General features: G+C 34.4%; 1 protein-coding gene and 1 long non-coding RNA gene across 3 annotated transcripts; one reads left to right on the top strand and one right to left on the bottom strand.

The window, feature by feature from the left end:
* Positions 1 to 15540, bottom strand: LOC101745715 (lysophospholipid acyltransferase 6). Of its 2 annotated transcripts, XM_004926980.5 has the most exons (10): positions 15041 to 15540; positions 10210 to 10349; positions 9810 to 9887; positions 9646 to 9737; positions 9304 to 9548; positions 7846 to 7975; positions 5996 to 6216; positions 3682 to 3882; positions 3062 to 3213; positions 1 to 2978 (listed from the first exon to the last, which is right to left on the bottom strand). In XM_004926980.5, exons 1-10 carry the CDS (start codon positions 15122 to 15124, stop codon positions 2798 to 2800), a joined length of 1524 nt encoding a protein of 507 aa, XP_004927037.1. In that variant the 5' UTR covers positions 15125 to 15540; the 3' UTR covers positions 1 to 2797. The 2 variants fall into 2 exon arrangements, with proteins under 2 accessions (XP_004927037.1, XP_021204200.1); XM_021348525.3 differs by lacking the exon at positions 10210 to 10349 and having other exon boundaries at positions 15041 to 15182.
* On the top strand, positions 3891 to 6281 carry LOC134200445 (uncharacterized). Its single transcript, XR_009975382.1, has 2 exons — positions 3891 to 4906; positions 5346 to 6281. It is a non-coding gene; the product is annotated as an uncharacterized LOC134200445 (long non-coding RNA).
* Positions 15541 to 16751: the final 1211 nt, after the last annotated feature.

The following is a 16751-nucleotide window of genomic DNA, read 5'->3' as shown; positions in this document are numbered from 1 at the left end:
TTTCTTTATTTAATTAGTATTTATTAAAATATAATATAATAATTAAACGACAAGGTACACAATGTGTTTTAGAAATAAGTTACTTAAAGTTATGTAGGCTTTGCATACTGCAGTACCTATTACCTATAATTTAATAAAAATATTAAAATGGTTTGGAAGACTGATAGTGTGCATAGCGTAGTTCATATATCTGTATTATTTAGACATTTTCTCTACTAACACTGATATATTATTCTAAGAACAGTTATTTTGTAAAAATATTTGGTTTATGATACGTTTGATTATTTTTAGTAATATTTATGTAGATTTTATTCATTTTTATAATTAATTTAAGTTGACATACAAACTTCTCAATCTATTCACATTACAAATAGCCGTACAGCATCCATATTAACAGGATCCGATCGAGCCGGATTCATTGCTGCTACAAAACAATCGCTCTGTGTGTAATGTATACGATACAAAAGTCGATGTAAATGTGTTAATGTGTAAAGTTTTCGCGGTTATCTATCTACGTTTTACAGAATATTATCAATCAGGTTTTTACCACGATTTTTACCTTTTATGTGTTACGGGTGGAAAATGGAATGAAAGTCATCATGGTAAGAATCCGTTAAATAATTGAGTGTATAAATGTATAACATTTACATACATATATACCAAATATACATAAAATAAATAGAAACTTTAAAAACAAAAATATGTAAAGGTACTGCTGCCTTTAGGTTCTGAATAACACCCTCAATGGTTTTACATAAAAAATACCCAATGACATATTTTTGAAAGCCTCAATGTTGCTAATCAAATAAACATCTTAGTTTCTCAATCAAATTTAAAATGCTATTTTTATTGATTATATACTCTTATTTATTTTAAATAAAATGTTTCAAAAACAATTTGCCATTTGATTGTAATGCAAATTGCGCATTATTTTTTAGACTACCGCTTTATAAGTAAGATCATTATCCCATTATAAGCACCGCATAAACCCTTTCTATTTTCTGTAAAATTAAAAAGTTAGGTACTCTGTTATAAGTCTAAGCTTTAATTAATACCATTTGGGTTTTAATGATTACTGATTACCAATATTCTAACCAGTTTCAAATACATTACCTAACTAATAACTTCGTCACAGTGCGGACGATGTAATTTGGTCCATTTTTTATAATTAATATAAAGACATATTACTGCCACAAGAGATGTTTATTTTGTACTGGCTTTCTGCACATAATTCCGGCCGCCCGATTTAAAATTTGTATAGTTTATATTACTTAACTTTATATTGGCGGAGATTCGTGCTCTGCTGTGGGATAAAAGCTAGCCTCATAATAAGGTAATTCGTGCTCATGGTTCAAACTATTTCTGTAGCGAATTTCGTCCAAATCGGTTTAAAGATTTTGGCGTTATAATTTATAGACAATCAGTTACTTCCGTATTATTAAGAGTATAGGCAGTATGTGCCACACTATATATTTATGCACATTATATCAACTCTCTTAACTTTACTGTCCATACTTGTTTCAAATAACAACCATTCAATGTTTCATTAAAATGAAATAAGTTTTATCAGTGGTTATAAAATAATAAAAACTAAAACAAAATCTTTAGGGTTTTATATTATATGCTTTTGTTCACATATTATTTTAGTGTGCATCTACCAATTTAATGTAATATGTGAAGAAAATCTCTTTACTTCCTCATGCCTTAAATGAGCTACGCGTTTCACGGCTTCCATAGTCTAGTGGTATAGTCGATTAAAATATTCTATCGATTAAATTATTGAAACAAACTGTGCTGTGCTGAGCTTGGCTAAACTCGTTTTTTTATGTCCTTATATTCTACAAACAATTTTCTGCCTTACGGGACAAGATGCGACATGCACGCGTCGTGTATATAATTATGTACATGCATATTTAAACGTTCTATGATAGTGGCCTGGGCCAGTGCTTCGGTCACTTCTGTTAAAAAAAATTGAATTTTAACTATAGTTTTCTGTGTTTTATTTATGTAGTACAAAGAAGAGTAAAATGTAAAATGATAATAAGGTATAATGATAATTTTAAATATATATTTTTTAAATTCGAAACATAAGTAAAATTTTATCGACATGTTGATGTTTAGTTCATTTATAGATACCTAATATTGGTCAATATTGGTCCGCCCACGTGGCCTATCTTTATACCGCCATTTACCAAAATTCACTTCTGCGTACGTATATGTTAGCGCTCGAGATCCGTGCCGCTTATAATATGATGAAATGCGAGTCTACCATTTTTTTTTTATTGCCCTTCTAGGCAGACGACCATACCTGATGGTGAGTGGTTACCGTCGCTCATGGACTTCAGCAATGCCAGGGGCAGAGCCAAGCCGCTGCCTACCATATACCTTAACAAGGCGAATTTTGTTCAACTCTTCATTATAGGCTAGGAGGTGAAAATCAGTTTTATAGAGCCCAACGCAGCGCATCACGTTGGTCCGTCACTCTCGGACAGCACGATCTTAAAGGGCGTCAAAGGAAACTTGATTTTTGGGCCGAACTAAATGGCTCATGTGTTCCCTTGAATTTTATACGGACCGATATAAGTACCTCAATTTAATCCTGAACGTTACGCGTAGTCCATGCAAGACTATGGGGCCAAGAAGTTCTAATAAAATAAAAATGATATGCCAATAGCATCTTAATATAAATTGTTTAGACGCGAATAGTCTGATCTTAATGAGATTTCAGGAATTTAGTAGCAGGGCAGATCGAATTCAGTGTAGGTACCGTGTGATGTCTTAATGGAATGGAATATTTTTAGGATATTTTCATTTTCCCATTTAATTTTCCGTAAATATCCTTTGACGATGAATCGTGAGCAGCATTGGAGCACGTGTTTGCGATCTCATTACTTTTTACAGTAACTGGAATACCTGCCGACTTTTCGGGTAGTAGCAATGCTCCTAATGCAATGAAGTGCAGCGAATAGTAAAATTTCCTGAAACAAGTGCGATATAATGTAAACTGAAATAATTTGTAAGTTACATTTAATATTTATTTTTATTAAACAAAATGCGGTACCCGTAAAATGCGAGGCTGGGAGCTAAGTGCAGCAACACGAAGGGCACTGTAGCGTACGTCATCGCGATGCGTGTCGTCATGAAAGTCAGGAAATCATAGAACAGCTTTTTCGAACGACTGCCCAAAAACATAGGACGTGCTACCGATCGAACCTAGATTAGAATTTTCAATTTTAGAACATGCACTATGCATCTCTAGTTCTACATGAATTGACAAAGTTAGAGAGCGGTTAGGATAATGCTAAATATATATTGCAGATGAATTTTAAAAAAATAAGTTTAAATTTCTTTATTTAAAAAGAACGTATTATGAATTGAATGCAAAAAAAATTAAATCTATATAATTATATAAAAATGAATTGCTGTTCGTTAGTTTAAAACTCGAGAACTGCTGGACCGATTTGGCTACTTTTGGTCTTGAATTATTTGTAGAAGTCCAGTGAAGGTTTAAAAGGTAAATAAATATAAAAACGCTCGGAATTAAATAAAAATAATTTTGTTTTCCCTTTGATGTGTCCTTTTGTTCCTTTTGTATGTTTTAAGTTTATTTTATACAGAAGTTTAGGTCTTTTATTTATCGATTGAGGCACTACGAAGTCTGCTGGCTAAAATGTTGAATACCTTTTTCGCCACAACAGTGAAGAGTCCCCCAGCGAAGAAGGTGAGATAGTATCCCGGATGGAAGCCGTGCCAGACGGCAGAGAGTGCGTACACACGAGCCGTGCGCCACGCTTTTCCGCCGCGTTCGTAAGCTACACCGCGGAGCCACGAATTCGTGTTCTTGTTCCAACTGGCTACGGCAGTGCGAAAATTTTGGGCAAACTGCAATACGCCAAATATAAGTCAACCTTTTTTCCCCTACCTATTCGCTGGTATTAAGATGACTATTAAGTTGGACGACTATTAATTAGGCTATTCCAGCTACGCCTGGACGGGTAGGTGAGCTCACGGGCTCAACTGAGAAAATTTGCTAACACTAGCCTTAGCAAGAGCAGTGCTTCGCAGAATTATCACTGGATCAGAATAGCGACCTACTGAGAAGATCCGGCAAGAAACTCAGTGGGCTGTGTCTATGGAATAAAGCAACCGTTAAAACCACTTCTACACTTCTTCACTTTATTATTACAATTTTGCATTTAGAAACGTACCTAAACATATTTTTATGAAAAGTATATTAGACGTTACTTAGCTTGATGCTCTAGTTTTAAATTTTCCATAAAGTCCTATTAAGTTACTTAAGAATTTTGCGTAAATTACATGTACATTACAAATAGATGTTTTTTAAGTCTGAAATTTAATATAACATACAGATAAACCTGATTAAGCACAAATTCAACCAAAATCTCTTTAGAAATGCATTTCAGAAATACGACATAAGTTCAGTTGTCCCAAAATGTTTGTAATCGAGAAATCAGCTGTTAGTTCACATATCGTGAATACCAAGTCATCAATTTGTACGTTCGACTGTCGCTTATAGAAATAAAGATAACTAGCTATCATATTTAGCTAGCTATCGTTATAGAGGTCGACGTGAAAAAAAAACGAGTTTATTTTATAGAGGTTTAAAATGACGGGACCTGGAAACTACTCTCATTCGTGCAGTGTGTAACTTATTCAACGCAGATTTGACTATAATGTATTGTACCATACACATTTATATACATTGCCTCGTACCATAATATTCACGGTCCGGGTCCTTTCGTTCACTTCTCTATTTGCTTAAATATATGAATGCTTTTAAGTTGCTTATAAGAGAAAACTGTAGACTTTAGTTCTTTTTTTTTTAAGGTAAATTTTTTTTGGGACCCGCTTTCTCTTATTAATTTATTACATCAACCCATGAAATGTAAGTATGCAATTTATAGTAGGTACGGTTTAATAGAAAAAAGTTGTAATTATTCATATTAGTACTTTGTAACTTATGTGAAAATGTGTTGGTCTGGATTTTATATTTTTATTACGTCATTATTTCTCAATAAAACTGAATAGCATCTGTCATGTACATGACAAAGTCACATTAGTAGACAGTAGATACTGGTACTACAGTGTCTAGACTTCGACTTCATGTCTCAAGGTGGTTGGCGACGTTGTAAATCTACAAGGTTCTCTTTTTTAAATTTTAACGAACCCTCAAACAAGTGATTAAATTTTTCGGCATCAATGAGCCGTGAAGCTCACCACTAACGCGAATGCTGTGTTGTCCACGGATCACGACACGAGTACCTAGCCATAGTAGTAGCCATGACACTATGTTAATTTCTTTAAACTTGGATTACGTATTACAGCTCGCGGCAGTAATAAAGGTGGTGATAACTGGCGTGGGTTGATAGCACGCCGTATCAATACTATTTAAGCCGAGTGCTATTATCAAGGAGATTTCCACGAACACCTTATTTTTCAAAGTTATCAACATGGAGTTATAAAAGTATTAGTGAATAAATATGTACAAATTTGCGCACCAATCATATGGTCAATGTACCTTTAGACGCCTAGTGTTACGTATTGTACGTTATTGCTGTCAATTATCAGACAATACGATCACAATTGTGACATTGAGAGCGAATGATCGCGTGAGACTTTGCTGGCTTGCGCATGTGTTGTTGGTAAAATTTGTTCTAACACATTTTTATTCAACTATCAAAAACCAAAATGTTGAAGGAACGTTTTATTTTATTTAGTACCAATTTTTAAATGCGAACTGTCAATAATCAATTAACTTTTAATGTTGGTGTATATTTTAAATAAATAAATTAGGTATTAATTACAATCACATTAAGCAAATTAACTTCTATAATAAACAAAGAAAATAAAAACTTATAAGTTAATCCTGTTCTCTCCATAAAATCAACAAGTTCGTTCGTTCAAAACTGTATAGTTCTGTATTACCTTGTTGTATTTAGCGCTAAATCAGAAGAATATTTTCTTGAAAACTTACCTCAAAACCAAAAACGTCAATATTCGACATTTTATCCCATTTCGGTGTGCCGTCTGTGCTGAATCCATTGAAACCCATCCCGCAGTTGTTGCAGATCGCCTCGGACAATAACCAAGCATGATAGTACTTGCATCGCACAACCAGAGTCGACAAATATGCATACCACAGCAGGTACAATGCTGACCACGACTGTGACACCTCCGACGTCGGATCAGTCAATTCTATTTATGTAAAATACAAAAATTTTATGAACTGCAAATGAAATCACTACAAAGTATAAAACAAAGTCGCTTTCTCTGTATCCTATATCCCATAGACATTGAGACATGAGGTCCCTATATCCCTATGTATGCTTAAATCTTTAAAACTACGCAACGGATTTTGATGCGGTTTTTTTAATAGATAGAGTGTTTGAAGAGGAAGTTTTATATAATGTATAATAACATCCTTTAAATAGTTGAGAAAGCAATAATAAATTACAGTTTCCTAAGCGAAGCGAGGGCGGGTCGCTAGTTTAGATATAAACTATATAATTTGTTTAAACTGTAATATATTCGGTTTTTAAACAAACTGCGGACCGCGGGAACCCCGTTTTTTGATGATAATTTTCACAGGGAAATAAAAATTAATTATCTCTCAAAACAATTATTATTTACCAAACTGAATATTATTTTGCGTCTTTATAAACGAGTGTGTTTTATGTTTATTTGAGTTTATTTCATTAAATAGATACATTACATTTTAATAATAATATGACATCACTAACAAGTCGTTTATCGTGACCCGACTTTACGTTATATTTAGTATAGGATTAACGAATAAGAATAATGAACAAGATCGACCTTGACGAGAACCCACACTTTTATAAGAAATCACTTGTCGAGAAGTCGCTTGCGACTATGATCACACAAACACCGGGAAATCGAATATCTAAATAAGTGTATTTATTTCATTGTTTGATGATAATGATGATGATGATTCTATAAAGATGTTTTTTATTCGATTATATTATGTAAGTTTTTTAAGCAAATATTCATCCATCACATATTGAAGATAACTTCTGTGATGAAGAAACATGAATGTGTAATAAAACTAGCGTATTGTGAGCGAGCTCAAGCTAGTACCATCCTTTTATTAAATCAAGAAGTTATAATGCATTTGTTTTGAAGAATGAATCAACAGTATAACCGTTTGATTGAGAATTAGAGTTAATGTTATAAAGGTTTCGTGAATCGTTTAAAATCAGGACGGCCGCGAGGCTGACACATAAGATCACCTTTGTAGTTGATACCGACACAGTGAGAGATGTCGTTGCACCAAATGCACATAATAATATTATGTACAAATATTTACGTACCTATTAAGCGTTAGTCATAACGACATAATATGTAACTATACTGAGACCTTACAACTTATATCTCAAGGTGGGTGGCACATTTATGTTGTAGATGTCTATGGGCTCCAGTAACCACTTAACATCAGGTGGGCTGTGAGCTCGTCCACCAATCTAAGCAACAACAAAAAAAAAATGGCGACATATGTACGACATACGACGTACTGGTGTAAGTTAGGTTTCAGAAGTAATAATAACAATACTAAATAATAAAAATACTTTACTGGTGGTAGGACGTCTTTTGAGTCCGCGCGCGTAGGTAGCCATCCTGCCTATAGCTGCCGTGAAGCAGTAATGCATTTCGGTTTGAAGGGTGGGACTATACTGCGACTTTAGAACTCACATCTCAAGGTTTGTGGCGGCATTTACGTTGTAGATATCGATGGGCTCCCGTAACCACTTTGGGCCGTGAGTTCGACCACCCATTTAAGCAATTAAAAAGAAAACTATTTCAGACCTTCCAAAGCAGTCAGAGGGTACTTTTTAGCGAGTGAAAGATACAACAATGCAGCACCCACGGATCCTGCCATTTTGTAGACAACAGCACGCCGCGGAGACGGTTCCGGTTCATTTTTATTTTTCTCATTCTGTAATAATTAACTTCGATTCACGAATCACGACTGACGCATTAAAATATTGTGTAAGTTTACTAATTAAGCCGGCAAGCGTTTGTGTATTGTGACAGCTGTTTCTATAATTCTGTCATTTAACTAGAAAGAATCGTTCACGGGAGATTGGAAGCCGGTGCGATTCCGTGTAATTTCACTGGTGCATGCCAATGGTAATAGTCGATCTACATATACTGGTCTAATACTGGTCTTGCTACTGAAGTGATTGTGAAGTGGCCGACAAGACGGAGCCGTTACGCACAGGCAATTCGTTTTTAAACGAATACGTTACATAAAAAATATGTATAACAATGTATATGAATAGGAACAATGAGTTGGGAGTGCTCTGAGGAATTGTTGGGGAGTGCTCTGAGGAATTGTTCGAGATGATACCGGCATCTCGTTTTTACCATCGCACCGCCCGCCACCGGAGTAGAGTTCATCCATACTACCTGGAGCCACTGCGGTCATCCACAGTGCGTTTTCAGAGGTCTTTTTTGCCACGTACCATCCGGCTATGGAATAAGCTCCCCTCCACACGGTGTTTCCCGAGCGCTATGACATGTCCTTTTTCAAACGAGGCTTATGGAGAGTATTAAGCGGTAGGCAGCGGCTTGGCTCTGCCCCTGGCATTGCGGAAGTCCATGGGCGACGGTAACCACTCACCATCAGGTGGGCCATATGCTCGTCTGCCTACAAGGGCAATAAAAAAAAAAAGAGTACTAAGGTACTGCTAATCACCTAATATTTTCATCAATAAAACTAGTTACGTGTACTAATACGTATACTCTTTTAATTCTAGAGAATGAAATACCTATTAAACATGTTAATCAAAGTACACTCATAAAAATATTAACTGGTATGTGGATCATTATAATTTCAACACACAAACGCATGAAACACATAATTAGCACATAAACTTGGACACAAAGGAAGATAGCACGCATAGCAAACAAATGAGAATATTATAGAACAGATTATTAAGATTATGAGGTTGACGAATGATAAAATTTCTTGACTTTGTATTTAAAGACGTCTATCTAGGCAAGGCGACAAGGCGGCCGGGTTTAACTTTTTTTTTATTGCGACGAGCATACGGCCCACCTGATGATGAGTGGTTACTGTCGCCCATGGACTTCAGCAATGCCAGGGGCAGAGCCAAGCCGCTGCCTATGTTGACTTATAACAAATATTAAGCAAGGTTAATAACAGGAAAACTTAGGTCCAAAGAACACACGTGTGATTATAAAAAATTAAAACCTAGCATTAAAAGAAATTCTTCTTGTATATTTAAAAATAAAACATACTTTGTCAATCCGTGCTCCTTCTATGAAATTAATGTAGTCTGGGTAGAAAACAACGGGGCCACACATTAGCGTCTGAAATGCTAATGTGTACGCAAAATATTCTAAAGGCGATGGAATTTTTTCAATCCTATATTCTACATTGCTAGAATGGCCAACTACGTTATCGTTGATTTCCTGGCTAGTCAGGCTATCTTGAAGAGAATAGGCTAATGACGTCACCCGCTGTGTTATCACCATTAACGGCCCTGTAAATAAAGAGAAAATTAGTAATAATTATTTTCATTCAAATTGTTTTAATTGATCGAAGAAAAATGTTAATAATTGTTTGTGTTTACTGCTTACCTGTTATGTCTAGTGTATAATCAGCAGTGTGGTATATTTGTCGATGTAAATGCAAACACGAAAGATATATCATGGAAGCTGCCAGAGTTAGGCTGAAACAATTTTGAGCGTAAAGGGAACTGATTTCTTGTATTGGTTAATTTAATTAAAATTACTGTACTTACTTCCCCATTATGTGATGAGGGACAGTCTTGAACAGAGCATAATTTAACATTGGAAGCACGGACATGTGTATGGCTTGCCTGTAATTTCGTAATTCTTAATAAAATTATCATCGAAGTTACTGATAAAATACCAACAACGAAGGGAACACTTTAAAAAAAATTACAAATTAAAAGTAATATATAATTAGGCTTCGTATCATTGAAAATAACTCTTTAACTATCGCATGCAGTATATTTAATAAAAATCAACAAAAAATAAACTTTTATTACTCGAAATTGAATTATAAAATCATAAAGATAATTCTAGATGAATTGACGTCATTTTCAAAATTTATAGTTACTATTAAAATTTAAAGTAGGTATGCAATGAAATATTTATCGCGGGAATTATGCGACTTACTTTCCAAAACAGAAATAGCCCATTATTAAACCAATAATAAGGCAGACACTGTGACGGAATTCCGGCGACGCATATCTCAATGGTTTCCGAAATAATCTGGCCAGGAATAGTGCAGCTACTTGTGCGATCAAAAAATTAACCTAATAAACAAAATAATTGTATGATAATGTGTGAATTATTACTCATAGCGTAACATTTGGTGATGATGTAACCGTTTATTGAACAACTTCCAAAATCTCAGGCTGAATAGTGCACGTACACTATGCAAATGTGTCGCACACAACCTTTGAATAGAATTGCATGAAAACGTTGTGTTTATTGCAAGGACTTTTGCGTCTAATTTTAAAAATGGATGAGCTCGGAGTAAAAAAAGAAACATTAAATCTGCTGTCTCCATATAAACAATAAGAACATTGTATTATAATGATAATATTATGGTAATTCGAAAAATCAAACAAGAAGATTTCTCATATAAAATTGTTACTTCCTTTATAAAAGTGTCTGTTTTAACATTACGATTGTAAGATAAACAAATATTGTAGGTCACTTTTATGCATGATAAGTATTATTCTAGCATTTTCATTCCACACGTTTGGCATTGCGCTGGGTGAACCATTCTTGAAATATAACATTTACCTACCAAAAGTAGACAATTATGGTAACTAGCAATTAAATAAACCACAAATAACCATAATATTAAAGTCAATATACAAAAAAAGACTATATAGTGTGACTTTTTTTGACATTTTATTTGAACTGATGTTAAATCTAAAGTTGGGTTGGTAAAAAGAACACTAAAGTTTATTTTAAAACATTTTTGTAACGCTAAAATTACTAAACAGATTTGTATGAAATCTAGATATGCACGTAGAGTTTACAACCCGGATTAGTACATAAGATTATTTGAGCAATGGTAAATGAGTCTGGGTAATCCCGAATATCTCTGCTTTAATAAATAAGACAGTGTGTTCGCATGTTCGTGATTGATCAATTGATTAGAATTGATTGGCTATTTCGATCGACTGTTAGTTTAAGGACCAGAGAGTGACATAAGTTTATTCCGAACAAATTGAACATTAATACAGAACGCAATATGAATACGGACATCGATAAGAAAACAAAGTACTTTTCAGTGAATTGTTATTGATTGTATTAACTAAACGTAACGTAACGAAAAAAAAAAAAAAAACTGCAATAAACTAAACAATTAATAAATGCAATACAATCTCCATTCAAACAAAATATAATACATACAAACGCGCTAATAACGAATTATAGGGTAACTTTAATTAAAAAATTATAAAAAAGAATTTCGTGAAGTCCAAATGAACTACGAGTATACTCGTAATACAAATGACATAAAAGAACTAATCTTGCGAATGAAGCATTAAATGGTCATTTAGAATGCCACGGCCTAATATCTTCGTATTTATATCTTCATATATGTTTTTTCTACTATGCTGATAAATAGCCTCTCAAGGCTATTTATTCGCCTTAACTAGTAGGTGAGCTCACGGGGTTCAAACCTAATGACGTTGCTAACACTAACCCTAGCAAGAGTCGTGTTTCGCAGAATCTACCACCGGATCGGAAATAAATATATACAGAAAGTTAAACTATTTTTTTATAAATATTTTTTATTTCTATCAATAAAAATATGCAGCCATGGTATCGATGCATTTCTGCCAGCGCAATTTAATGGCCGTTTTGGAGAAGTCAGATTTACAGCCAACAATGTCTCCAAAGACATTTTAAGTTGCCTCTCGAGTGTTGAATTGTTTCCCTAAAAAGTTGTTCAAACTTTGAAAAAAGTATGACTGTCGGCGCAAGTTCTGGTGGACGCAAAACTTTCAACCTTAGCTCTTGTAGCTGAGAGATCGTCTATTGAGCTGTATGAGGTTGAGCGTTGTTGTGTAAAAGCAGCGAGGACGAGAGATTAATCAAGACTGGCCCGAGATTCGCGAACTTCTCCATCATCGACCCCTCGAGCTATCCGACCAGTCACCTTTCTTGGGCATAGTGTGGACGTGGGTGGTCTTCCATGAAAACAGAACCCTGTTAGTGCAATAAGGGAGGTACTCTGAAGAACTTGATACAATGATGGAGAAGTTCGCAAATCTTGGGCCAGTTTTGATTAATCTAGGCCTATCGCGATAAACTTCTTGCTTTCCAAGGTGATGGAGCGAATAATAAATACGCAAATCCTTAAGTATCTGGAAGATCGCCAACTGATTATTGACCGACAGTACGGTTTCCGTCACGGTCGTTCGGCTAGCGATCCTTTTGTATACCTTACTCACAGGTGGGCTGAAGCCTTGGAGAGGAAGGGCGAGACTCTTGTTGTGAGCCTTGATATCGCGAAGGCCTTCGAGAGGGTCTTGCATAAGGCACTTCAGTCGAAGTTACCATCTTACGGAATCCCCGAGGGACTCTGCAAGTGGATCGCTAGCCCTTTTGGATAGGCGGTGCATCACGGTCATTCTAGACGGCTGCTGCTCCGATACCATGACCATTAACGCTGACGTTCCACAAGGCTCGATGCTTTCCCCCCACGCTTTTCATCTTGTGATGTGATTTCATGCATTGCTATGCGGATGACAGCACGGGGGGTGCGCGATATATCGGCCATCAGGGTCTTTCTCGGAGCGTGGTGCAAGAGTCGATCAAAACTATGAATTGAACTTGGTTCAATTCAACCCGTAGAAGACAAAAGTTTTCGCGTTCACTGCGAAGAAGGACCCTTTTGTCATGGTGCCGCAATACCAAGGAGTATCCCTGTAACGTTCCATGAGTATTGGGATACATGGGGTCGAAATATCAAGTGATGTCCAATTTCGGAGTCACTTGGAGGGCAACGCCAAGTTGGCGTCCAAAATGCTGGGAGTCCTCAACAGAGCGAAGCAGTACTTCACACCTGGACAAAGACTTTTGCTTTATAAAGCACAAGCCCGGCCTCGTGTGGAGTACTGCTCCCACCTCTGGGCCGGGGCTCCCAAATACTATTAAGAATGTTAGTGAATAGGTATGCATTAATGCATAGAATGCAAGAAAATTCGGTCAAATTATTCGTAAAATATTTTTTTGTATTCCAGTCATACCGATTCTAAGATTTGTTAGAATCTGTAGATATCCGAAGGTAGGTTTATATTGACAGACATCATGAGCCGCACAGTGCCGATGTTATTTTCATAGTCGCAGTTGCAGGTGCATCATCAGTGTGACTGATAAGATCACGCTTCAAATGAGCACGCTTTAAACGAGATATAAATCACCAACTGATGTCATATAAAACACTGTTGCAGACTAGGGCCAAATTGATAAACCACGCAAAAAAAAAAATCCATCATACTGGTAATACTCTTTATAAAATTCACAACAAATTTAAAAAAAAAGACAAGTGTGGACATTTTATTTCGCAGGGATTTTAAACTGACCACTTCGAAAAACTTTCATATTAACCGGTGTGCAGCAGGGATAATACATAAATCTGTTCACAGCTCTGTTGAACTGTAAGTTGACACCGCTACTTTATACTCTACATGTGTCTCGGGATAGGGGTACCATACTACAAAATAACATAAATAAAATTGGTTCAGCTTATAAAGTGAAATGATGCTGAATCAGTCCAAATCCAGTTTCAACACTCATAGAAGTACATTTCCTCAGGTGATCGTGAATGGATTGGAAATCTCATTTCCTGACCTGATAGACACCACCTTCAGCAATGAAGAAAGCGACAAAGAAGAAGAAGGAGGCAAACTAAAAATAAAAAAAATATGCAATGATTTCAAAAATAACCCTGCTAATGCATAATATGCTAACATATTATTATAACTAATAAATTATCAATTAAATGATTGCTGACATGCTAAGGTGCACATTTAATGATAGGCAACACCATGACCTGTTTATAAGCCTATTAAAAACCTGTTAGGCAAGCTATTAGAGAAGATGTGGAAGCATACTAGAAAAAAATATTGTAATATCTTACACTAGTGAAACATTTAATGAATGAGCCAACTCTATCTCGTAGAATAAAATGAAAAAATAAAAATAAGATATATAGCATATATAGCATTAGATATAAGATTTATAGCATTAGATTGATTTTGGCCAAATAAAAGTATATTATTTGACAGGACTTTTAATAGTTAAATATAATATACCAGTTGGTATTTTAGAATATTATAGTGTAGATTTTTGTAACATTATGTTAAGCATACTTCATGAATAAGTATTTCTTACATTATTAACAACAAGCATGAAAGGAGACAAATTGCAGAGGTAATGTTAAAAACCATGAATAATAAATGAAAATACAGGATTTAAATACAAAACACAAAACTTTTAAATATCTAGATTTCAAATTATATGAATCACTAATGGTGTACCCTAATCATAATAAACTCTCTAAACTAATAACTAACTAAATAAACTCTCTCTCTCAAAAAGTCTCTATTGCACTAAAGCTTACCACTATATTTTAAGTCCTTGCTTACAAGGATTTAATAGAATGTAAAATGTTTTACTCTACTTAGAAAATAATTTTATACTTACCTACATTATTGTGTATTGTAATAAACAAAATTAAGATTTATAGCTTGGCAAAAGTTAATCCTAAGTCTAACGTTAAAACTATAATTCTAAAAATCTATGTTCCACACACTATACCTACTTAAATTTGTAATTATTAGTATTAAATAGTATCATAGAAATTAAATAAATTCATGAATTAATGAAAAACCGTTTCAAAATGAAGTAATTATTATTGGAAGTAGAATGAAGACTAATTTATGAAGCTCCTAATAGCACAATTAAATAATATACTTACAAGATCTATAGGCAGTCCTATTCTTGAGGAGAGAAATAAAAAAAAGTGACTTCCATCGTAATAATCGTTATTTGTTTTGGGCATTTTTATGTTATCCTGGAGCACACAAATGTATTAAATAAATTATGTACTTGTTATGGTGATAGGTATTCTAAATTGTTAACAAAACGCTTGTTTGTGTTTCGTGGCACGGAATTTTCTTCCTTTCTATTAATTTAATCACATTTTCTACACAGTTACTGTGATCAACAGTTTTTTTGTAATACAGCGCAACATTTTATGTTTATGTACATAATAAGACGTAACTTATTAATTTAAATTTGAAATAAATTTCAAAACAAACTCTACACAGGGCATAGATAATACACTTAGTCATAGATTATACACTTAATATATTTGCACTTAGTATTTATGAACACAGGGCCACTGGGCTAAACACTAAACACTAAACAGGGGTCGGGGCACTCCCATACTCTACTGTCATAGACAGTAGCATAGATTATACACTTAAGACAGTAGGTAGTTTACATGGAGTTAATAAGTACCTACAACTGGAGTGCTGTCTGATGCCGAGAAATCGGTCTCGAAAGAGAATACTTTTTGGTCGCGGTGTCCTTGTCTAATGTGGTGACCATATAAAATTTATTTATAGGATAAAATTATACACATGCATCAGTTTTGAATTTACCTTAAGTAATTCTGTGTAACCCTATGTAAATACAAAACACGTGCTTGCAACGTTTTATTTATGTAAATTCAATTCTAAACATTGCTTCGTCGTCATGGTGCCTTTTTTCGACGGTTTTTTTTGGAAGTTGCTGCGTTGTCGAAAATCTAGCACTGAGTTTTATTACAAACATCATTACCTCAGTGCTATTACTTAAACTTCCTCAAACTCATGTTTAACGTCCGAATACTCAACCGCGACTTAAATATTATGTTGAACTTAATTACGCAATTCCTACTTTAGTGTACTGGCTAAGTGGGACGTGCAAATTAATATTTGACACACTGAGTGAGACACTGCAACACACATGGTCTGCGCGTATCGGGTGCTCTTTTCCTACATTCACATCTTCAATTGATTTAAAATTACTTGTATTTTTACTTCTGTGCTATTTTCATGACACGTGTATATTAAGTCTACTAGTTACATTTTAGGAAATAAAACACAATGGGTAATAAAATGAAATGAACTGAAATTCATTTATTTGTTATATGTAGACAATTAAATAACTCTTAAATGACAAGTCAATACACATAACACAATACACATAGTAGGTACTTGATCTCTATTTACAAAATATTGGTTATATTATTATTATTAAGTTCAGTAAATTTTCTGTAATCTTATAATATAACATTTCCTCTATTTATTTTTAAGTAAATTCTTTTTTTTCAACGAAATACATAATTTATTTTAATCAATATCTAAGTGGACCATGAGTATCATTAAAATTTCGCAATTTAAATTTCAATTCAATTAAAAATCGCCATTTTTCTCTAATAAATCTAAAATCGACTTTATATTTACAATCACTATTTCACGACTTTTAAGTTTTTGTTTCAATACCTTAACATCTTGTCGTAATTTTGCTTTTCTCGGGGTATTTTTTATTTCTTGCGTTTGAGTACTTGATTCTTCTTGTTTGACCTTTTTAAAGGACATTTTCCAGAAATTCCAACGTCATATTTACTAGAAGATCCTCCT

This window comes from Bombyx mori, chromosome 17, assembly GCF_030269925.1.
Source record: "Bombyx mori chromosome 17, ASM3026992v2".
In the NCBI taxonomy this organism is placed as follows: domain Eukaryota; kingdom Metazoa; phylum Arthropoda; class Insecta; order Lepidoptera; family Bombycidae; genus Bombyx; species Bombyx mori.
This window is presented reverse-complemented; position numbering and strand designations above follow the sequence as displayed.